Genomic DNA, 23602 nt, shown 5'->3' with positions numbered 1-23602 from the left:
CCCTTAATGGTATGATTTAACGCTACTTTAAAAGTGGATCTTTACTTAACCAAATTAAATTAGTCTTATTTGCTGTGAAAAGTAAGAAATGACATAGAATGGGACATTTAGAGGTGTGTGGACCGTGTTGATTGGCTGATAAGGCCTATTTTAGCAACTAAAAGGGGATATCAGAATCTCCCTTGTCTTTTTTATCCTTACGCATGGCGATTTTACAGTAGATAGAAAATAACAAGTAGAATGAATGTGAAGCTTCCAGAAAAGGCATGGGTGAGCAGTCAGTGAGACCAACACTCTGATGTTATTGTTGTTGTAGATGGTGGGGGTGGTGCTGGCCCTTCACTCAGAACACCACGCATGGCAAAATCGCAAAAACAGCATAAAATTGCCAATGCAGGCGACTAATACTCTACATCAAAGGTTTTATTAGCCCCCAGATGTCTAAAAGTCAGGATGGTACTACTACTAAAAGTACGCTTTTTAATGGCCTTTATGTACATAAAACTCCTGTCTCTCTACCAAAGGTATTTTACCAATTTATGAGCAATGAGCATAATGGATTTCGCTTTTTATAAATGACTCCGAGATGGCAGCAGACTTTGAAGATGCCAGTAAATTGTAAAGTTGCAGTACTTAAATATTCGTTATTCAGAAATTCAAATGACCTTTGGTACAATAGTAGGCCATTCAGGTTGTCAATCTCCAAGTCAATTAAGGTTCGGGCAATAAGCTCATTCATTACTAATGCAGAGGTTATGGAGCATTCCGAGTGGAACCATTTTACACGACCTCAGACGGGGTCATAAGTTTATTAAATGCAGATCTGAGTGGATTGCGGGTACACATTTTTGCTTCAACTAGTTGTCACAAGATCTATCTCTCAAATAGCCCAGACAAACGTGACCCATACTTTTGTTGATATACGCTGCTTAAAAATATTTGTATTTATATAAATCCCCAATTTTTTTTCTGAGAATGAATAAAGACATAACACTAAGACTGGATTTGTATAACCGAAGTACGGAAGGCTGGTGGCTACTGGCATGACTCAGAGGCCATGCCGTCCTGTGGAATACAGAGGCAGGGTCTTAAGTACTCTAGAACTCAAAACAAAGAGTTAAGCAAACAATCAAAGTACTGCATGTATTAAATAAGATTTTTTAATTTTTATTTGGAAAGAAAAAGTCATGATCTATTAGGTTTTACAATAGCTTTACCTTCTGATAAAGTTGTTTACGGAAATCTCTAGCAGCCTACCGTTACATGAAATAGAAAGACTAAAAATTACAACTATAAGTCAGTCATTTAGGATTATATATAACCTCCCCACGTCCCAAGCTTAATTGATTTGGGGGAGAATGAGCAGATTTTATGATTTAACTTGCAAAAGTCACAAATAAGAGTGTGTCGTTATGGCTTAGGCCCAAAAGGGGTAATCATTACCCATCGCTGGCATTGAAAATTACAGTCCAATCATAATAGGAGTCATTTCGACTCATTCAATGTAGCGTTTCACCTCGACCAATGGCCATTGAGTAGGTGAATGAGCTCCATCCCGAGGTAGTCACGAGCCGCAATTCACGTCTCGTCTGAAATAGTTGAAGCGTCCTACTTGCAGATAATTATGATTTCTTAGATGATGGCCTCAGCTCTCCCACTCTGCAAGTTCCCCACTCAGCCAGAGAAGAATATGCATTGTGTCGTCAGGATTTTTCTCATTAACTCAGTCGCATAATGCTGTCGGCTTTCATTCAAACGCTCCTATGGGCTCAGTGCCTTGCTCGAGATCTCGATTTTAACTACTCCATTGCAACAGGTAAGAGACAGCATCAATACCCTGAAAAGTTGCATGTTGAATTCACCATTTTAATTCCCCTATTTAATACCCAGGTTTTTTATTCAGTAAAACCGCCAAATCCACTAAAGGTTGGCCAGGTAATCTTGTGAGAGAGCAAAATTTTTGTAAACGAATTAAATAAATGCTTGCCTGAACTAGTTTTGCCATCTTGACACTAAAAAAAGTGAGCCGAAATTTATTTTAATCACACAATGTGGATTCATTGTTTCGGAACTCATTTCGCTTCACGCTGATAACGTGGTAAGATATGACCCAGGCGAAAAATGGGTTCACTTTGGAAATTTTCTGAACGTTTTTGTGATTTCTGCAGCGAATGGAAAGGTGAAACCCATAAAAAGTGCATAATGCTTTAAATCAGATTTTTTAAAGTAGTTTTAAAGACAACCACTCCTTTCAAAAGGGTACGATCTTAGGAACTTCTTATTCTCCTCCTCCTCCCGGTAAGATAGTTAACTTAGTCACCAGAAGTTTTAAATTTCAGTAATAAATTTGCCCTTCGAAGTATTGAAACTGCCTTTGTCGGATTCAAGAGGCGCCTTTTTCCGCTTTGTCGCATGCTTTTTTGCCGTAAAAAATGTGGGAAATGTGATTTTTGAATCAGTGGCAAGCACCTAGAGTGACAATTTTATAATAAATTAGATAGAAGTAGTTTTAGATTAAACACGTCCCCTTTAAATTATAATCTACTTTTATACTATCCCTTGCTTTTATCAGGACGAAGTATTTTTTTTGGTCTGAGTTAAGGTAAATGAACTCTGTCTCCTTACTTGACAGAGGTGGCTGTAGAGAGCGCCTAGTAGCTCAATTGAAAGGCACCTCTTTTTACCTGTTAATGTGTCCTGGCATATTTGTGTTTCCCGTTTGGTTGTTCAAGTCTGAAATAAGGAGCCCTTGTTTCCTTGAGACAATGGTTAGCGCTCCGCCATGTGGCCTAATCCACTTACTTTTATTCGAGATCGCAAAGTTTTTGCTTTTGTCTACTTTATGGTAGCCATTAACACCAACTTGTAGAGTCTGCGTGATCAGGTAGATTAGAGGGAGTTTTGATGAACCATTTATAGTCGGCAAAACGATTTAGCATAACTCATCATAATATACAGCAAGAAGCAAAATTTGGCATGCACGTTGTCCGTGGTGGTTATGTATGAATGAGGCTTAGAATAGTTGATAGTTGCCATCACCATGCCACCACCATGGAGACGCAGTACAGACAGTGGTTTTGCATAAATCATCGCTGAACTGACAGTCGTGGTTGTAGGCAAAGTTATAATTTTCTCTAGGGACATCCAATCACCCACTTAAACTACTCCTACTTTATTATAAATTGAACAAGGAGGAGGAGGAGAAGGAGGAGCACCACTTGGGCGTATTCACTTGAACCTGAGTAAATATTCATTCCGGGTTACTTTATTCAATAGAGTGACTGCTTCCACCTTCAGTAAGATACACTTTGGAAAAGTTAAATAAAACAAGTCAGCGATGAATTGGACAGTCTAAAAATGGGCTGGAGTGATAATCTAAGCCGGCTAAGAGAGTTAATCTAACAACATCGCCATGGAAGTCGCTAACACGGTTTTGGTGATAGTAGCGTGTCGCGGTAGGAAGCGAGGAAACAATTAACTTTAATGCCTCATGATCGGTGCTTTAAAAGTAGCTTTAAAATCACTTGACTTTGACTTGAAAGGCACTGGAGTTGCCCCACAAAGTGTTTCAGGGAATATGGCAACTTACTTTACGGTTGTATAAACACTTCATAAATGGACCTGGCAACCCAGCTTGCGTGTAAGCTCTGATAAACTTAATAATATTTGCCGAGAATAAAACAACTGCCTGTAAATATTAAAGCCCATATTAAATATCTTGTCAGTGTCCGTTACCCACACCTCCATTCCAGCTGCCTTAAAACAAATGTACCTCAATGCTTCAGGAATTTTCAAAACAGCTTTACCACGTTTAACTTCTCCACGCAAATTCTCCCATTTATTCTTTTTTTTAGAAAAATTAACTCTCCCAGCACTAGTCGAAGGGAGGACAGCCCTGCCAACTGTACCCAGAACTGTTTCACAGATGTTGCGGCATCCCCGACGCATCGCCATTAGCTCTACCGACTGTGTAGTTCCAAGTGGACCTCATCCTTGTCTGCTGAAGCCTGCTTTGAAGAATGTTCCAACTCAAATGGTACTTAATGAGGGCTTACACGGAGGGGAGTACCGAGTTAAGATGGAGGCAAAGGAAGGAAGCATCGTCTATTTACCTTGCAACACTCTTCACGAACTTCGAAATGAGGTGAGTTTGTGGTCTTGTCGTGAATACGCACTTGGGGTATTTGGAAGAGGGCAATTTTGCAAACAGAGATTAACCGACGCAGCAGGGCTTATCTGATACTGGGAATGAAAGGAAATTTGGGTGACTCAGTTTACAGTTTGGTGGCTTTCTATGCCATCGGTTGGAAGGAGTATGTCTCCCTGTTCATGAAATAGCCTAGTGATTACTAAAGTAAACACACTGTGCTCATCAAATGGCAGGGATTTGTGCAATAAAAACACAGAAACAGTAAGAAAAAACCGGTCTAAAATTATATATACTCTTGTAAACATTACATCTTTAAGTTGGCTTTTAATTAACAGTAGCGCCCTTAGTTTTCTCCAAAAATGCTGAAGTATGAGAGGGCCTAGGGGGTACTGGAATGGTCCGGAGGACATGTCGCTTAGGGGACGTAAAGAGGTTGGGCCCTTAGTGTCCACGAAGCAAAAACGAGGAGTTAAACGAATTATCAAAGCACTGCATGGCAGTTTTCTGCTTTTGAAATCATCGTCGGAGCTCCCCGTGGCCAGCATCCAGCCTCAGCCACCACATCATAGTCGGTACATTACAGACAAAAATATTCACGAATCAACTGCACCAATTGTTGAATTCGTATGCAGCTGAGAAGATGATTGACCGTGACGTCACCGACCCCTCCTGGTACTTCCACTGGATTTGGAATATCAACCTGTTTGTGAAGTGCATTGGAGAAAGGGAAATTAAGCTGACCACCTCCTGCGTCCATCACCAATTGTAAGAACACTGGCTAACAAGCAGAGTCCTTTAAATGGGGGCAGAGTTTAAAATAGTTTCGTGGGAACGAGGTTTCGCGTCTATTTCTCTTTGCCACATTGTTCTCACTTCAAAGATGCTTAGCCAAACCTATCTGGGTTCCATCCAGATAGTAGAGAGGTGGAAGAGGTACCGCCTTTTCACTTAGTTAACAACTTGATACAGGTACCGTAAACGGATGTGTCGAGCCTTTTTAGATGTTTTGCGACCACAGCTAGAGTTGGTTTATATTTTAATGGTATCCCTGCAGAACACGGGGCCACTGAGGTAGTTAAAGAAGGCAGAGGTCGTTTTTGGTCCTTTTGTTAGGGGTTGTCACACATTCTTCCATCCGCAGTCTGCGCCGTTTTTCCATCGAGTTAAGGTTGATCATCTAGGGATAAAAATCGAGTTAGTTATCCCTTACGATCGGGTTTGCTTACTACTGCCACTAATGCATAGCCCCAAGGCTTTCCAGAAGGAGGCTCCTGGCATAGTTCGTAGGACATGCCGTCCAGCGGGAGTGCTAAAGCTGTGTTTTAAGTGCCCGCAAATTTAAAACGAAGAGCTAAATAAACTAGTCAAATATTACATGACTTTACTATCGTTAAAATTCAGGTGGAAAATCGGTGATATAACGCGCAAAGTCCGCATCACATCCCACTTTTTTTACTTTTGATGCTAGTGGCTGTCCTTGTCGGTTCCCCTTTCGTTGATCAAAAACACGAGCTTTTTCCCAACCTGAGTGCCTTTTTGTCACTTTACAAAAGCGCAATTTCGGAAATAGCAATCAACAGCAGTAGGGAGGGCATAGGGCAAGCATTTTGCCCCAGTGCATTGTGACAAATGGCAGAGTTGCTCTGGTGTCCCATGACCAGGGCCACTCATTTGGCATTAGTGCAGCATGCCAAAAGTCCACCTTCCTTCATTACTACATTTCATGCTTAATTAAGGAGGAGGGTTCTTGCATAGTAATGGAGAGGTTAGCCTTTTTTTCCTAGATGAAAACCTGGACATAGCTAGTTTTGTACAATAAACGTGGTATCTTGTCCAGTCTCCTATCTCTTATCCTTAAACGTTTATTTCACCAGAAATAATTAAGTGCTACATTTGATTTAGAGGTATGTTACAGTGGAATAAATTATTAACCATACGAAGTGGATTATAAACAGTAAGCTCAGCAAGCAGTCCAAACGAACCACAAGACCATAATTTCGTTGGGGAGTGTGTAACAAAGTAATGGGAGGCATAGCTAAGTGTAACGAGAATAAATGAATGCAATCATCAAATCTGCCATTGCTTTTTCATAAACATCTTTTTATTTGGCAGCATATTAGTGGGATTTTAAAAACGTGCCTTAAGTGAGTGTGAGCGAAGGAAATATTGGTTTCTTCGAAGTGATTTGAATAATTCTTAAGGGGAATCGTGATGAGTTTTGCAGTGTGGCTCTTTGCATTGACCTCTCTGAACTTGTAAGAGGGTAAAGGGATATGAGAAAGCTATGGTTCCATGTATTGTGCGCCCTCTCTTATTACAAATCTGCGTATCATCAAATGTTGAGTAAAATTTTAAAGGATCTGATTTTGAGCTCGTCTATTTGATAGATTAGGTCCAGATCGGTTTGGTAGTTGAAGCAGAAGCCGAGGACTTCTGCCAAGGGTGCTGCACAATATTTGAATAAACTGCTGAATTCAGTAACCCAAAAATAGTAAAAACCATTTATTTGGTTCTGGTACTGAATCGCTCACTTTAAGAATGACAGATCAAGGGAAACCTAAATTTTGCTTTTAGCCTAGCTTGAGTGATAAAACAATTAGCATACATCTACAACCAACTTGAAACGGGAAGTCGTGAAAGCTATTTAGCGAATGGGTCCCACCCACATGCATTACTACATGACAGTAAGCTTATAAGGCTAGCCGTGTGTTCTCCACCTCCTTTACTAAAGTAAAAACATGCCTTCTTTCTTGATTGTCTTTTTCCTGACTGACCAACAGACTTGTGGTAATAAAAATGCTGGTAATTAGAGTGACTTTTTCATGACTTTCTCTTTTTTCTTCCATTGTTCTCCCAATGATGGTTGAATTGCTGTTGCCCCTATCGCCGAGCGGCATTCGCATCGCTGCCATTGTTGTCATTGTGATTAAATGGTCGCTATTACAGCTATAACTATTGCCAATCTGCAGAGTCAGCTTACTTGCCTGGCTGAATAAACTCTGCTTCCTACTTAGATTATTTAGCCGTCCATTTTTGTGGCCCACTTTTGTCATGCTTCTGATCTAGTGAGACTAGGTTACTGCTCCAGGCCAATAAAACCTTACAAGTAACGACACAAAATTAGTTAGTTTACGGATGTTTCTACGGTCCATCTGTTTTGATATCTTTGCCACCTAAAAGCCTGCATTTTGACGGGTATTCGAGTAACAACTGAGAAGAAAGTTTTAAGACTGCTCCCTCTACTATCTAAATGTTGAAAGGTCAATTAGAAAGTAAATTAAAAGGATCGTGTAAGGCCTCAAGCTGCGCTGCTTAAATCGACTTTACGGAGTGGAAAGTTGGAATGGGTAACAACATTCACTGCCTTATCAGTCGAACCATTCAACGAACGGTACCGGGTTCACTAGATCTTCTAGGCGCCACTATCAGTGGGCATCTTACCTGAAACCTCATCCTCTTGAAGAGCCTCTTTTGGGATCCTTAAGGTTCGTATTCATGGCCTCCTCGGCAAAGTAGTTTTAGACACCTTCCTGAATTGTGGTTCTGTCAACACTTGTTTCGATGCTTTGTTACCAGCTGTGCTGAACCCGCAGAGATTTAATGATCCACTCACTGTTGAGACTTTCACTGACAGACCTGCATTATAAGTCGGCTTTGTAAAGTTCAGCTTGGTGTGATCTGATTATGAAGGAGTTATTCTGGTGCATCGAGATAAATCTATAAAGGCCTCACTAAATTTGGAGCCTTCGAGACGCTAGCAGCTGAAGATGCATAACTGAAACCACTTGGAAGAGGCACCACTCTCACTTGTGCATGAACGGAAAGTGCGTATTTTGATTAGAAGCCGAATTCCAAGGTCCATTGGGCGACATAACAAAGACGTGGTGAACCGGATGGTCCATATCCAGTAAAAATTGGATAGGATGAGTGGGACTAAATTTATTAGCGTCAAAGTTTCAAAGGGTGTCAAACTTCTGGATAAAAATGTAACAAGGGAGGCTAAATTTAAGCAAGCCTATAACACGTATTCGACTTTAAATTAGTGAAGACCACATGCAACGGCACTACCATAGAAGTTGGAGTCACAATACCTGCTACGTACCCATAGTCGGGCTGTTAGGGGGTTAATCGGCTTGAAGAAACATCTTGATGATACCAAATTCTTTCGATAAAAGTGTACCAAAGCCATGAATTATTAAATGACTATAGGTTATGTGGAAGTAGTACCTGAAGGGGAGGAAAACTTAATTGGACAAGACATACGCTATTTCTCACATCGTGAAGCTTATGAGTATGTTGACACTGCAAAAGAGGAGGTAGCTCTTGATTGTGCTGCAGTCAAACACTACCAACTATTTACTAAATTAGACCTCATGGCGGAAATCAAGGCGACGTTCAACTAAGAGAAGATTTTCACTGCTGATCAAGATAACTTGAGTTTTTGCTCACGGCGAGCTGGTGACGTTTAAACTTACCTCTTTTTCTTCTTGTTTAGATATAGTCGTAATAGAGTTGCTGAGGGTTACATGCTGTCCTGATACTCAGTCTGATGAAACGTGCCTTCTTAGATGACGTATGCCTGCTGAGGTTTCCCTCTGTTGAAGAAGATAGGGAGATGTCCAAAGTCCTGCAAGACGCACCAGAGACGAAAGTAGGCCTCCCGGAAACAAAAATGAGATGTAATACCCTGGCATTTAAGCTCTATAAAATCAACTGAACTGTAAGAATTAATAGGGGCAGCAGGTTGGACTTCTGTGTCCCCCTCATGGGCCGCTGCGAAAGAAACTCCAACATGAGAGAGTTGGTAGCTTGTTTTGTTGCATTGTACGACTCTTTGGAGCTTAAAGTCCCTTAACTGCTTCTCGTATAGTTATCTCTTAGAGATAGGCCACCTGGGGGCTATGAAATAAAGCAATACGAACTCACTCGTTGGGATGAATGCCTTCAATAGCAATGAGTAATTACAGCTATTCAAGTTGCGTTTTGTCCGGGTACAGAGGCAGGTTTTAACTAATCTCAAGTCGACCAGTATTTGGCTAGTCCTTGTTCTTGATCGCGGCATGACCGTTTATGTCGTAATTCTAGTTAATACTAGTAAATAGTGCTTATTTTTGTTTGGGTTTGTTCTCTTTTTGTGACTGCTGTTTAAATTACCTTTGCCTCCACTACTGAGTGGCACCCGCCTCGCTGCGGATGCAATGTCCCTTTCCATCCTGTTGCATTCAAACAGACTTTAGGCGAACGCGCACATCATTGGTCATTCTCACCGGATACATTCTACACTTGTCTCGCACTTCTAAGACACCTATCACTTCGTTCCCACAAGGCTGTGGCTACTTTGTGTGTCCATGTCATGAGCTGCAGGCGGAGTCCTTTACTGTGAGATTTCCACCTCCTGACGACCAAAAATTAAATCTGAAATCTGTCCACTCAGTCCACCCTTACCACGTACATTAAAAATTGCTTTTATAAAAAGAGCCAGCACTAGTCAATCAGTGGAAAGGAAGTGCTGTTTTTATCCTCTAAGCTGACGCAAGACCTCGTAACTCCGCAACCTTGCTTAGGGTGGGAGAGGGCTGCTGTCGCATCCGCACCCTCCACATTTCCCCGACAGTGTTTTAACAAGTGATGAGTACCGCCCATTCCCTGACATTAAGCTATCGTGGGAAAATATGTGGCACGGGCAGGTGAAATGGGATTGGGTTATGGAAGGGGTTATTCAGGGCTCCGTTTTCGTTTTTGCAGAACAAATTTTGAGGCATGGTTTTTGTCTAGAAGGGATGATAGGTTGTAATGGTAGCTATTTCTGTCTTCCAGCATTAAGTATGCTTTGAAGTGCCTCTATTCCAGTAGGGTTGGAATTCCATCATGGAAGGTGGTTGCCAAAAATTGGGTTGTGGATCGTCAATTTGGCTTTGTAACCTTCTTTCATTCAACCATACCACCTACCCCTTTCAGTCAATATAGTGAACATGCTAGATTGCCGCATTGTGAGCGCAAAGTACAAAACTTGACAAACTATCTTATTTTTTGGAGTCCCCATGACCACACAAAAGTACTTCAGTTGTGGTCATTTCACAAAAGAAAACTCACCATAATCCGTGGATGTGGCATAGGCTTTGCTATAAGCAACTGAGAGCGAGATATGACAGGAAGAGGCCGGAGACCATGCTATTTGACTTCAAGATGTTGAAAATCCTCAACGTGGCCTAGTGAAGAAGACATCAGATTCAATTTAAATCGGTGCATAAACCACAAGTAATCTCTGGCATCTATGATAGATGCGTAGCATTCACTGTGAGTTGGAGGCTCTGAGATGAAAGCTGAATCTATCCGGGCATCATTATCAACCTTTTGTACTCCGGTGATGGCGTTGAGCTCAATCACTGAGTTGTGCTTGTGAATCGTTTCAGCTCACACCCTCCAAGCCAAGAGTCTTCTCTGTCGTTTTGGGAGCCGGTTAATTAGCTTTCCCTGATGTTCGGCCCATGTCTCATTGTATCACCCATCGCCTCTAGTTTGCACCATCCATCCACACCTGTGCCCTAAATACTATTTCAAATTTGCCTCCGGCAGTTTAATGTGTTTACTTTTTGCAGAATAAAACCTTCCCCTTTCAGTGCTTCCCCACCTTGAATACCCCGCCTTTAGAAACAGTAGCGGTAGTTTGAGTTGAATGCGTATTAACAAAGAATCAACTCAAGAATTTCAGGCCAACAGAACCTGAGTTGTTGCAGTAAATTCAAAACAACTTTTTTTGTAAAATAGGAATAAAGTAGGCAATCGCTGTAAGGAGAAATAAAGATACTCCGTCGTTGCAAAAATGTTCAACACATCTAAGTTAATTTCGTTGACCTACTTTGTAATACAATGCGGTAGTTTACTTGACTGTGTCGTAGCGATTATCTGCCAGGTTTTGTTTTTTCTGCTGATCAAAAAAATAATCAAATCGGAATATTATGTTTCAAAAGAAAAATGCTGCTTTTGGAATAATGATTATACTACTTATGAGACGGTGCTTTTGTGCCACGTCACCTTAGCCATGTGTTCAATTAAAATTCAATTCTCAGACTGCTATGGCGCTAGTTTCAAGTTTTTACTTTAAAAAAAACAAAAAAATTGTGCCTTTTTGAATTTCCTTTAGGTCACAGGTTATATAAGTAATTACTTTATACACAACTTCAGTAATTCTTATTAAAGTGCTTGCTTCTGTTTTATTACCAGGGGCTATTAAAATGCGGAATATCATTCTTAATTATCTAATTCAATTCCAAGTAGAAGTTACGATTCCTTCTTTGAAATTTATTTTAACGTTATTTACATGCATCCAGACACTGCTACTTATTTACTAATTCAGTAGCTTCACAACGGGGATTCATTTGTCTTTGAATTTGCAACAGACAATTTAAATCCGGTTTCGCGTACTTGTTTCTTCCTAAAATAATTCTTTGAGTTTTCCTTAGCTTTTGAAAATTGGAACAGTTTGCCCAATTAGATGTAATTTGATGTCCAATTATGCCTATAAAAACCACATCTACTCGCAGCTGACCTGCTTACCTACCACCAAAAATGCCCTGAGAAAGTTGAGTCTTGCTTATAAATTCTTAAATCCTGATGTCTAAGCTAATTTGCGTCGCAATATTTTTTGAATAATCTTGGTTTATGAACTTGTGAAACAAAGACTGACTCCAAGTAACTGCGCAGAAATACACATCCCGGGATCTTAAATAAAGATTTTACATTTAAATAAGCAAAATTTCAAGCGGCCATAAGTGAACAGATCTTCCAATAAAAAAATGCCTGCCAAAACGCAGAAGAAAACGCCTTTATCTGAGTGGTCATTAAGCCAAGAAGCTTACTGTAATTTGGTTAATCTTGAGGGTTAAGGGGCCTGTTTAAGCAAGAATTCAAGTTTGGCTTTCCTTCTTCGCTTTCTGTCCACTGCTCTTTTCAAGTAAGGGGAGCTGAAGAGTTTATGGATGTCGAGACTTCCCAGAAGACGAGAGAAATTATAATACTGGGGTAGAAAAGGTATTGTCGACGTTCGGTAGAGCTGAGTGGCTCCTGTCATGGTCTGGAGGCAATGTCGCCCAGCGGAAGTACAAGGGCCAAGGCTTAAGCGTCCGCGTAACAAAAACGAAGAGGTAAACCTACAATTAAAGTATCAACAAAGCCTCTCTCGTTTGAATGTCATTCTTAATACCCTTTTCGGTTAACCTCCGCTGCGGCCATCGCAACGTAGTCCGTGCTGGGAGGAAAACACCCACCACTCAACCGCATCAGTCATGTAATTTGCGTGCAACAAAGGGGACACCTGAATGTCACGTCACTGATCTTTGTTGACAGTTCTACCGGATCTAAAATTGCGCCCTGTATGGAAAATGTATTGGGGAATGGGACTCTGATATCCATCACGGTTGCTTATAGTTTGTCATAAGAACACTGAACTAAAGGCGGTCATTTATAAAGGGATGAGATTTAAAATAACTTTGCAAAGATAAAGTTGCGTGTCTATCCTCCTTGTCATTCTTACTTTATTGTTGCTCATCTATATCCATTGGAACTCCATCCAGCTAGTTGAATTGTGGATGCACACCAGCCAGCTCAGTGACGAACTATTCCAGATGGCTCAGAGCAAAGGCTAGAGTCGCTTGCTTTGATTGTTAACAAACTTTCTGCAGAACACGAGACTGTGGTAGTTTCCAAAGGTAGACGACATTTTTAGCCTTCTGGTGAGGGTCGTCACATGGTCGTCCCGCTTAGCAGAAGTACAAAGGCGGAGCCAGTGAAATATAAACGAAGAGTCAAACTAAATTTTGAAGCATTACAACATCTATATTGCAATTTTACCACCGCATCGAAATAGCGATTCTTATCTTGTATTTTAAACAGAAAAACGTTTCATGATAGATTAACTTTCAGGCCTAAAATATTCACTACACAAATGTCAAAAGCTAATTCTATAGATAATACAAGGTAAGTGCTCTTGTTAACTTTTTTTGACAGGGCCTTTACAAAAAAATAACTGCCCTACCTTTACTTTAGACGGTCATCTGGGACCACAACATGTCAACGATTGCCGTACTGGGTACTCTTTTTACCATGGACTCTCGATTTGACGTTGCCAGCAACAGATTCTACAGATGCTCATATCCCCGAGCCCCCACTTCTTCCAACCCGCCCTCCTCCAGAGACTACTTCAGTCACCTCGCCGCTGATCAGGGTGATGTTTTCGAGGCTTGGGAACTTGTTGTCGAGGGTCTGCAAATGAGTGACAGTGGTGCCTACCACTGCCGACTGACAGGAGAACAACCCCAGAGTCTTCTCTACCAACTCTCTGTAAAAAGTGGGTCGTGGACAAGGGCTCTGAATCCTAACTGTGATTTTAGTTACGAGATTTAAAATCAAATGAATAAAATGTTTATGAAAGTAATAGAAATTGAAGTGGAACAATCATTATGTTCTTTTGCTTAGATTTGTTTGAGAGGGAGATTGTTTTTCTCTCGCCTACGAGGCCACAAAATCCATAAATCTTAGCCTCTTTAACAGGCATGGCAAGCTCATTTTCACCAGTTCTCTAGCTACCAGTAGTTGGAAAACATGACTTGACTAGAAACGTTTTTCCCTTTTAGAATCCATACCTCAAATACGTGTATCTCCTAAGCAAATAGGTGAGTTGGTCAATGAACCAACTAAGCTATTCTAACTCCCAACTGTCTTGTCTTGTGGTCAATAAAACGTCAACACAGGTAACACCTATATACCCTGGAAGATATTTTAATGAATAAGTAAACAAATTGGGTGCGATTCCTAAAAAGTGGAGCTTCTTGATTGTGTCTTGTATTTAAAAGCTTTTGAGCATCTATGTTGATGGTCTCATTCCTCTTCTAAGCCAAATTTTTCCGTTGTCAGTTAGGATAGATGCCCCACGCTACGCTCGCCGACAGAGTTCAGCCAACTTTACTTGCTCAATGCAGATAACCCACGACGAGTCGTCTCAAGTCATCATTGACTGGTATCGCTCGCCCTCGGGTCATCGGGGCACAGGTGCGCTACGAATGATCGAGAGTCAGGAGTGGAATAATGTGAGTGTTTACAAGGAAATTCTTGGCTACTCAGAGGAGGGTCTGCAAATGAATGCAGTAATGCAAATCCATTCATGCGACTACCAACACACTGGACTCTACGAGTGCCAGGCGCATCGAATTAGACAGAACGAACGGTCAAGAGTTTATGACTCTCTCACAGTTGACTTGACAGGTAAGTCACTCGATCATGATAAATCTTGGGTACAAGTTGTCATTTTGGCGTCATTTCAAGCCTATGCGCAGATGTCATTCGTTTGTAGTAACACGTAAATCATTCCTACAAGTGACATTAAACAGAAGACGTTCAGGTCATTTGGGGACACAGGGCTCAGCGGGTGTTAAAAGGATGATAGAATAACAGTCCTGTGTGTAGTAACGAGTGGAAAACAGGTTTCAGTACTTATAACGAACACATGTGTGCTTAGTCCAGAGTGCTATCAAAGGGGTAGTGAGTCCATGGAATGGCATGTGGTTATGTAGATCCTTGTTATTGAAGATGCTGAACCAGTAGAAATCTACTCTCTGATTGGGCGCTCAGCCACTCAGGAATAAGGTCAATTACTGGTGCAAACATGTTAATGACGGTCGTATATCTGTTACTAATTATCCAAGTCGAGTTGGTTTCCAACTTGCAGGGGCTGTGTAACGCCTTATCTATGCACAAACGCCTATCATGAAGTTAGCACGAGAACTGCAAAAAACTGGTTCTTCCCAGTATCTGCAATTTTGAGCTGCCAGAGTACGCTAGGTACCAAGATCGTTCTCTTCACTAGAATGATGCTGAAACGTTATACGTGCTGTTTTAGAACGGTCCACTGGGATTGTATGGCAAATTGAATATAGTTTCAATTCAGCCATAGACCCACTAATCCCGCACTGGGCTGGACAAAACTTATAGATATACAAAGTAGTCGATAGGTAGCGGAACCCATATGCAAACGGCATTGCGGACGACTTATAGGGCCTGCGTACCCAGATGTACTTTCTACTGTATCAATACATTTTGTTTTCGTTATTCAAAAGGGAAACTCTAGTATTACATCCTTTTATGTAATTTCATTTAGGATAAAATTACCTTCACCTAATTTTATGTCCCTCATTTATTGCTCTGCCTATGCATCTTTTTGAAATACTCTTTAGCATGCATATTTTCAAATTAAAACTCAATCCTAAATTGTTCACAAAGCACCTTATCTCCTCCCCTAATCTGCGGACTTAAAGCTTATTGAAATTCTAGATAATAGTGGGCGTACATCTGATTTTTAATACCTCAAGCTGACTCCTAACTCCCATTCCCTCTTTTTAACTGTTTGGTGAACATGGAGAATGCACAGAATGACTTTTATTTTATCTGCTTTTTACTTAAAATACTACATTGTTCTTATGATACTTTTCTTTGTTATCCCCTGTTCCATGGTGTTTGCTGTTGGTAGTGTTAGATGGAACCTACTTGAAATAATAAAAGACCCCTGCGAAACGCCCATGATTTGAGGCTCTGCATGGCTACTTAATAGGCATATAAGTAGATTTAAGCAGGTTATTTCATGTCAAGGTAGTCATACCACATAGTCCTCACATACCATTGTCCGGGTCCATATCCAACAGGTACATAAATGGAGATAGAGGGAGTCCTTTTTATTTTTTGGTGCATTTTCCATGTTGTAACTGAGTTCTGCATTCAATTTTAACTGCCATCCTTGGGCGCTCTTTCTTTCGGATGTTTACACATCCATGTGGTCTGTCCAACTTAGCATCGTCTGATTTATTCCTGGGCTTACCCCCAAAGGGGGTCACTCTCAAACTCTTGACAAATTAAGCAAGTTAATAACAGCCATACAGTTAGGGGCACAAGTCTTCAGCCAATTCGGTGTCGAGGAAACTGGCACAAGTGGTCCTGTTTTTATGTAGGACATAAAATGGGGATATATTTAGCCCACTTACATTCTACTAATTAAGCTATTTCTTTATTAGGTGGTCATGAATTAGTGGAAAAACTAAAGCATGCTTCTTCGCCGGAGTGCTTTGAACTGCCTAGATGCTTGGAGATGCGATTACAGAGAGGCATGCAACCTCCCTCGTTTTGGGCTATTTTTGACCTATGGGTGAAAGTCCCTTTTTAGATGAAAGACTATAATTACTGTATTGAGAAGAAGATAACAGCGAAGTAGAAGAATGCGAAAGGGATTATTTCTGATCATTCTGACCTCCTGGTGGGAGACAGGAGGCCGAATTACAGACTGCCCTGCTTTTGACAGACCTAAATGTCACATTATTTTAATGTCATATAATTACAGGGTGCATGGACTTTAGGTTTGTAAAATTTCACTTCAAGCTTAAAAAAAAATTTCTTCCATTTTAAGGCCTACTATAATCGAGGAGAAAGGACTTTAAAGGGCATTTATTGGGTTAAGGAGGTAAGCAAGAAAGAATTGTACAGGACACTGTGACACCGGCTTTGAGTATCTATTTAGTCATTGTGCTGAGCAAAGTAGAAGCAATGCAGCAAGTGTTGAACTCTTCCTCCAGACTAGATATTGTGCAAAGAAAGCGCGTTTGTTAAATATTCGGGGCTTTTCTCTTCTTTAACTGCCTTCAAATCCTTGATTTAAAGAGATCGGTTACAGGAGGATATCTTCTACTGGACAGGTGTTATAAAGGTGTATATGACGTCGAGGTCATATGAGTCCGGATCTTGCCAATGGCGTACGCTCACTCACAGGAAACAACGATTACATTTTCATGAATTGCAAGATCTAGAAGGCTTTCAACAACAATACTTTAAATGATCACCTCAAAATGACCTATGAAATACTCCGACTCTTGTGAAGATAATGTTTTTCATACGATTGCTTCCAATAGCAAAAGCAGCAGCCCTAGTGCTTCCTGAAGACAAGAGAATGCGTAATTCTTGGGCAGAATATGTATTCCCGACGTGAAGAAGGGCTGGTGGTACTACTCACATGGCTCAGAGGCCAAAATGCCTGCGTAATCAAAAGGAAGAGTTGAACAAAAGACTGGAGGACTACATAGGCCCTCTCTCCCCTTTTGAGTATCAACCGCGGAGCTTTTCTTGGTCACTCCATCGCTTTGGCCATTAAAATTTAGTCAGTCCTGTAAAAAAAACAGCCACGAACTAACTGTGCAGGTCATCGGATTTGCGTGCATCTGAGAGGTCTGACTACAATGTCGCCGACTCCTCTTGGTGATTTCACTGGATCTGACATTTTATCCAGTTTATGAACTGCATTGGGGAAGGGCGAATGTGCTGATTAACACGCGTGTCCATAGCTAGTCGTAAGAACACTGCACAAAGGGCTGTCATTTAGCAAAGGCAGGGTTTGAAATAGTTCCAGTGGGCTAAGGCTTCTCCTTCGTTCCCCTTGCCAATTTTTGTAATTATATGGGTTCTAGCTATCTAGAAAAGAGGTCGAGGTACCACGTATTCAGTTAAGTGACACCATTCTCCGGCACGATTATGACGAGTTCCCAGGGTTCTTTACCCCACATAATAAAAGAACCTTTGTATTTCCATATTCCACTGCAAAGTGAAGATTTACAAACATTGCTTAAGGAGCCTTTTGTCTGTTTTAGTGCTGCCGCGATGGCAATACCAACTGTGGACTAGGATCCTGGGCCTGTGTCGTGAAAGAATAACGGCCTTTCCGTCCACTCATGAAAGTTCAAACAAAAGTATTTTTTCCAGTATACTGCTTTCTTCACTTAAGCGATAAAAAACTTTTATGCCTTTCTTCCGTAATCATTTCCTTGACCGACGTCTTATTTCCGTTTGGTGCTTGGAAGTTGCGAATGCCCCTAAACGTGTCTTTAGGTCCAGACGGAAAGATGGTGATGAATTTGCAAAAAAATACGCTTTACCTATAAAGAGATAGAATTTGCGTACTGCAATGAATGTTTGGAATTAGATAAAACGTCATTTTAGGTATGATTCAATTGAGAGGACTTGACAATCAAATGCAATCTGAGGTTTAAATCGCCGGGTAAGTGAGGAGGATGTAAATTAAAGACGGGGACTCTTGAGTTCGAAAGTATGCAGGTTTATTCGCTTTAAACTCTTGCTTTTTACGAAGTTGGACCCAGAAGACGAAAATCTACTTTCTCTAAATCATAACATCAAATAGATTCATCGAGGTTGGGGTTATAACCGAATATTCCCTTTTGACCAAACGCTTTTCCCAGCTTTATCTAGGGTCGTACTCTCGGACTCACCGACGGAGAAACAGCAGGGACAGAGGCGGAGCGAGCAGAAGTGGATCCAAACTCCCTACGCCAAAAATTGGACCCTCTTTATAGAGACGTTGAGTACAACCTCGGCGGTCGATTCTCCTCGCGTAAATGTTGTTACCGCAATTCTTCCGTTTCTATGCCTCCTTTTTGCCATGCCTAAGCGATTGTGGTGATCACTTTGCCTCAACCTGTACAAACCTTTCCTTGCTCTTTCCGCCGCACTGTGATGTAATCTGACCCTCTGTACGGTCGTGTTATACCAAAAGGTTGCAGTTCTCAGAATCTCACTTAAAATGTATCTGTAAATAGAATACATTCTGTCAACCTCAAAAGTGACAGATTGGAATATGTCGGTTTGTTGTATTGCATCTGTTGGATAACTAGCGCAGCTTTGGTTTACAGTATTTTCGATGGAAAAATTTAAGCAATCTAAGATGAAGAGATTGTGGAGAGGCCAGCAAGAAGAGTTAAAATATTTTTAATTTCCTGCACTGCCTAGATTTCATAGCCAACTTTATATCTTGAATAGCGCTTAGGTTCTGTCTACCAGTGGTGAAGAGGCGGCATGGTGGGTCATTTGGAATATATAATAATGGATGGAGACGATTCATGGACTTGGGTGCTGAATAGCCAGACACTAGGTAATTAATGAGTGCATTTTATAAACACCCTAATAAAGAATCCCTTCGAACCATTTTGTGGAGCCATTAAAAGATTTATTTATTTAGATATGCAATTTTAGTTTTTTAAGAGGAATAAGGGTTTACGATGGTTTATAGGGTCCACCCCAGCTTTCCTTGCAATGGTTTAGTTAATTCTTAATTCGTAGCAACAATTCCATAATCCACTTATTTACTTCCTGTTTTGCACAAAGGTTAGTTTTCTACGGAGTTTTTTCCCTTCTGATGAGGCAAAAACATTATAAACCTGAGAATCTGTGAGCATATTTGACATGGAACTATGTCGCTTGTATTCACGAAAGCAAAACAGTATGTTTTCTCTTGTAGGCAGTTCAACCAAATTCACTATTGTAAACTAACACCTCAGCTACAAGGGCCTCACAGGAAACTCACCCATCGCGGTACACGGCCTTATTCAGCTTGGAAGTATTGAAAGTTGTAGTTATTTTAGAATCGGAAACATCTTATATTTGTTTTATTGTTAGGAGTACGATCAATCTAGTTCTTACACGATTTGAGGAGGCCAATTATCGCAAACTGATGGGAATCTCATGTCACATATGTATCTTATGTAGAGGGGGTGATAAGGATGAAATACTTTTAACGCCCGAGCCTTTTCTGAAGACGACAAAGTCAGAATATCAGGGCCACATATGAATGCCAGGCGTAAAGGAGGACTAAGGGGCTACTCAGCATACTGCAAAGGCCTCGACGCTCAGCGGAAGTACAGTTACGGAGCCTTAAGAGTCCGTGAAACCAGAGCGAGGAGTCAAACAATTCATCAAATTATTACATAGCCCCTCTCCTTTTTTGAGCGTCTTCCGCGGCGATCCTCTTGATCAGTCTCCCGCAATGGCCATCATAACGTATTCGGTGGTGTAAGAAAAACGTCCACAAAACATTTAGCTGCATCATTCATCCAATTTGCATACATCTGAGCAAATATCTGACTGCAACATCTCTAAACTCTCTTGGCAGCTCCACTTGATCTGGAGTTTTGTCCTGTTTGAGAATTGTAATGGGGAAGGGGAAGTGCTTTATTTATCACTTGTGACCATAGCTATTTGTAAGAACACTATCTTAAAAGCAGAGCCCTTTGTTAAGGGATTGGGTTTAAAATATTAGCATGTGAATAGGATTTCGCGTCTGATCCTCTTTGCTACTTTGTTGTCACTTCAATGCTGCCCAGATCTATTTAGCTCTCTAGGTTCTACGCAGCTAGAAGAGAGGTAGAGGAGGTATCAGGTGAGCATTTCATTGACATCTTCATGGTGATAATGTGGAGAGTTGCTGAACGAACTTTGCAAGTAGTTTACGGCCGATGCTAATGTCTACCGTATCTTTCGTAAACATCATTTTTGCTAATTACGGGATTGGGATGGACGTTATTTTTAATTCCTTTGTTAGGGATCGTCAAAGAATGTCCAATCCGCAGGACGTGCCCTTCATCCTTCGCGTTAAAGTCCAGCATCAACCAATAGAGATCAGGGTAATTGACTTTTGAAATTGGGTTTGTTTTCAGCTGCCACCAGTGTAGCCCCTCAAGTCGTTTCCGTAACCAAAATAAGTCATAATATTATGGTAGAATACATATTACTTACTTGTGGAAGGCCTGGGGCGGGGCCTATCAGCACGGTCTGGAGGCCATGTCGCCCAGCGGAAATATAAAGGTGGAGTCCAAAGTGCTCGTTAAACTTAAATTGTAAAACTTAGATGTTGTGATTTCAACATTTCATTGAGCAGCGACTCGCCTAGAAAGGGTTGTTTATTGTATTCCAGAGGCAATTCTGTTTCTATTTTATAAATATTCAGATCATATGAGTCCCTTTCTCACTAGGAGGTGAATTATGGTAGTTATGTACGTTAGCTTTTGATGGTGCAGCATAGTGTATGGTGAGCTATAAAATCATCTCAGCCGACATAAACTACTGCTAATGATATTGCCTTTGAAATTTAAACTAGTGCCAAAAAGATCGCTCCTTTTTACTTTTTCTGCAATAATTTTATTCATGAAAATCTTTAAATTAAGCGTCAACAGTGCCCTTTCCTCATAGCCATAACGAGTGACATGGCTTGGGAGCATTTTTTCCAAGCCACATATACTGTAGTGCCCGGACACTTCCCTGAAGGCGATTGAAGACATAATACTAGGGCAGAATGAGGATTGCCGACAAGGAGAAGGGCTGGAATGGCGGGCCACTGGCGTGGTACGGAGTCCACCCCAATCCGTGCAAGTACGATCTGCGGACCCTTAAGTACCAGCTAAGTCAAGATGGAGGGCTAAATGAGTGATTAGAGCATTACGAAATCTTCAAAATATTTTCTGGTAAAGCGTAAACATCACATAATAAAAGTTGTTTTTGGCACCTCACGATCGACAGGAGCAAGCAGCCAGCGTATGCCGTCTAAAGCACGCCTTTGGAGTTATTAAAAGCCTTCTACTTTGCTAAATGAATTGTGTCGGCGGTTTCTGTTGATTAGTCCAACATCTCTCGCCTCAGCCATGTTTTACGCCCCTTATCTGTCCCTTCTTGTTTACCCTATGCTTTCAGACTTCATTTGGGTCTATGCCATCCAACTATCCTGCAACGGGGAGAATAAACTTTAAAACGGTACCTCTTTAACAATCAACACTGAGTCCTTACTCTACCTAGTACACATATAGATTGCATAAGTGGCTTTTTGAGGAAAGAATTTAACGACTAGGCACAAGACTTACTCATGATTATTCAGACAAGAGCCAACAATGCAATTGCAGTTTATCTTCGAATCTTCATGATAGTTTTGGGCACGCAGCTGTTCCAGACAAAAATATTATGATTTGAAGCTACTTCACTACACTTTTCAAGATGACTCACCGTTGATCCACATCTCTACAACGCCATAAATCACCTCGTCAGGCGTCGTTCCCACACTCCATATCGGCGGTTAAATGGAGCATTTGGTAAAAGCTGCGCAATATATTTTAGATGACAAACAATTCGACCATATCAATTTCTTAGCTATGTGGATGGCACCGGTTTTCTAAAAGAAGATCTAAACCCTGTCCCACCATAAAACTTTGACACTGTAAAGTTCCCATACTACGCAGTGCAAGATGCCTTCCTCTTGCCAACCTCCGCGATTTTAAGGGTCTGAAAAGGGAGGTAGAAGAGCCCAACCGCGGAAATATTTCACCAATGCCAGAGGTGGATTGGTGAGACATCCCAAAATTGGACGCATACAGATTGTCAAGTTGAATGGTTTTAATCACATTGCTATAAAATGGCATCCAAATAGATATTATTGTGAGGTTTATTACCAGACTAGCATAATTGTGACACTCTCTTTTGGTTACTTAAGGGTGAAATATATGAATAGTTAAAAGTGCCTTAAAAAAAGGCAAAATAAAGCCCTTTTCTCATGTGAAAGACCATTTTACAGGTTAACTGAACCCAAAATGAAGGACTCTACCCAGCTAGAGCATGTATGCAGGTTCCATAAATTGAATTCTCATTCCTTTGCTGATTTACTGACACCCTTTTCAAGCATTGTTTCCATAATGTTCAAAGCCTCCTTTGTAGTAGCGTTTGAGAACCGCAGCGAATCCATCTTGTAGGGCATCCACAGAATTAAAGCGGTGACAACACAGGTGACATTAAGGTGGGGAATTGGGGACTGGGGCTTTTGATGTCACACCTTGTCAAAAATTAAATTGTAGAAATGTTTGCTCAAAAGGGAGTTTGAGTTAAAGTTCATGAGAAACAAGTGCAAAATTTTCGGGTTACGTGGACAAGAATGACTGTACTATTTTAACAGGTATAGCATTCTACTAATTTTACGTTTAGCCATTTTGAGGGAAGAGAATCTTAATGTAAATGTGGTTAGACGTTCAATTTCGCTAACTTTGCTTTTGTTTGACGTTGCCATTGGCTCTATCGGTCTAGTATGGTTGTAACATTTTGAATTTTTATCTTACCATTTTTATAGTGCAGGTACTGAAGGGTACAGCCATGCCGGCAGCCCTCTTAGCCCTTTTGCGTGTCAGGAATTAGCATTCTACCTTAGCACTGTGCCTCCTCTTGTCTTCAGAGAAGTCTTGAGGCGGAGCAGAAAGTAAACCTGATCCTACAGAACAACTACCCTGGTTTCTATTGCCAATAGTCGAACCTTAACGTAATGCAAGAAGAGCATATACTGCGGACTGCAGAATTCGTGATGACTTCTAACAGAAGAAATGGAAATAATGCCTATTGTAGCAACTACTCCAGGCCCGTGATCGGCACCAATGTTATTAGCAGCTAAGGCGAGTGATTTTGTAATCTTTAACCTCTCGTTAAAGTTCGTCACGGGGCTAACATCGTTGCTTTTACGGTGTCAGTTAAATGAATGCAACATACCTCCTCCGCATCTCTAATAGCTGGGCAGAACCCAGATAGATAGATGGATATGGGTGAGCA

The 23602-nt window shown here is 41.0% G+C and overlaps 1 protein-coding gene across 1 annotated transcript; it reads left to right on the top strand. All coding sequences in view use genetic code 11, as the record gives it.

The window, feature by feature from the left end:
* Nucleotides 1-1734: 1734 nt before the first annotated feature.
* On the top strand, nt 1735-20624 carry EGR_05862 (hypothetical protein; the record flags this gene model as incomplete). Its single annotated transcript, XM_024495111.1, has 6 exons — nt 1735-1816; nt 3855-4144; nt 13196-13496; nt 14063-14410; nt 18436-18587; nt 20571-20624. 6 exons carry the CDS (start codon nt 1735-1737, stop codon nt 20622-20624), a joined length of 1227 nt encoding a protein of 408 aa, XP_024350457.1.
* Between the last annotated feature and the right edge of the window lie 2978 nt (nt 20625-23602).

The sequence above is a fragment of the Echinococcus granulosus genome (assembly GCF_000524195.1).
Source record: "Echinococcus granulosus chromosome Unknown EG_S00047, whole genome shotgun sequence".
Lineage (NCBI taxonomy): Eukaryota > Metazoa > Platyhelminthes > Cestoda > Cyclophyllidea > Taeniidae > Echinococcus > Echinococcus granulosus.
The sequence above is the reverse complement of the archived record's forward strand: the minus strand, read 5'-3'. Positions and strand labels throughout refer to the sequence as shown.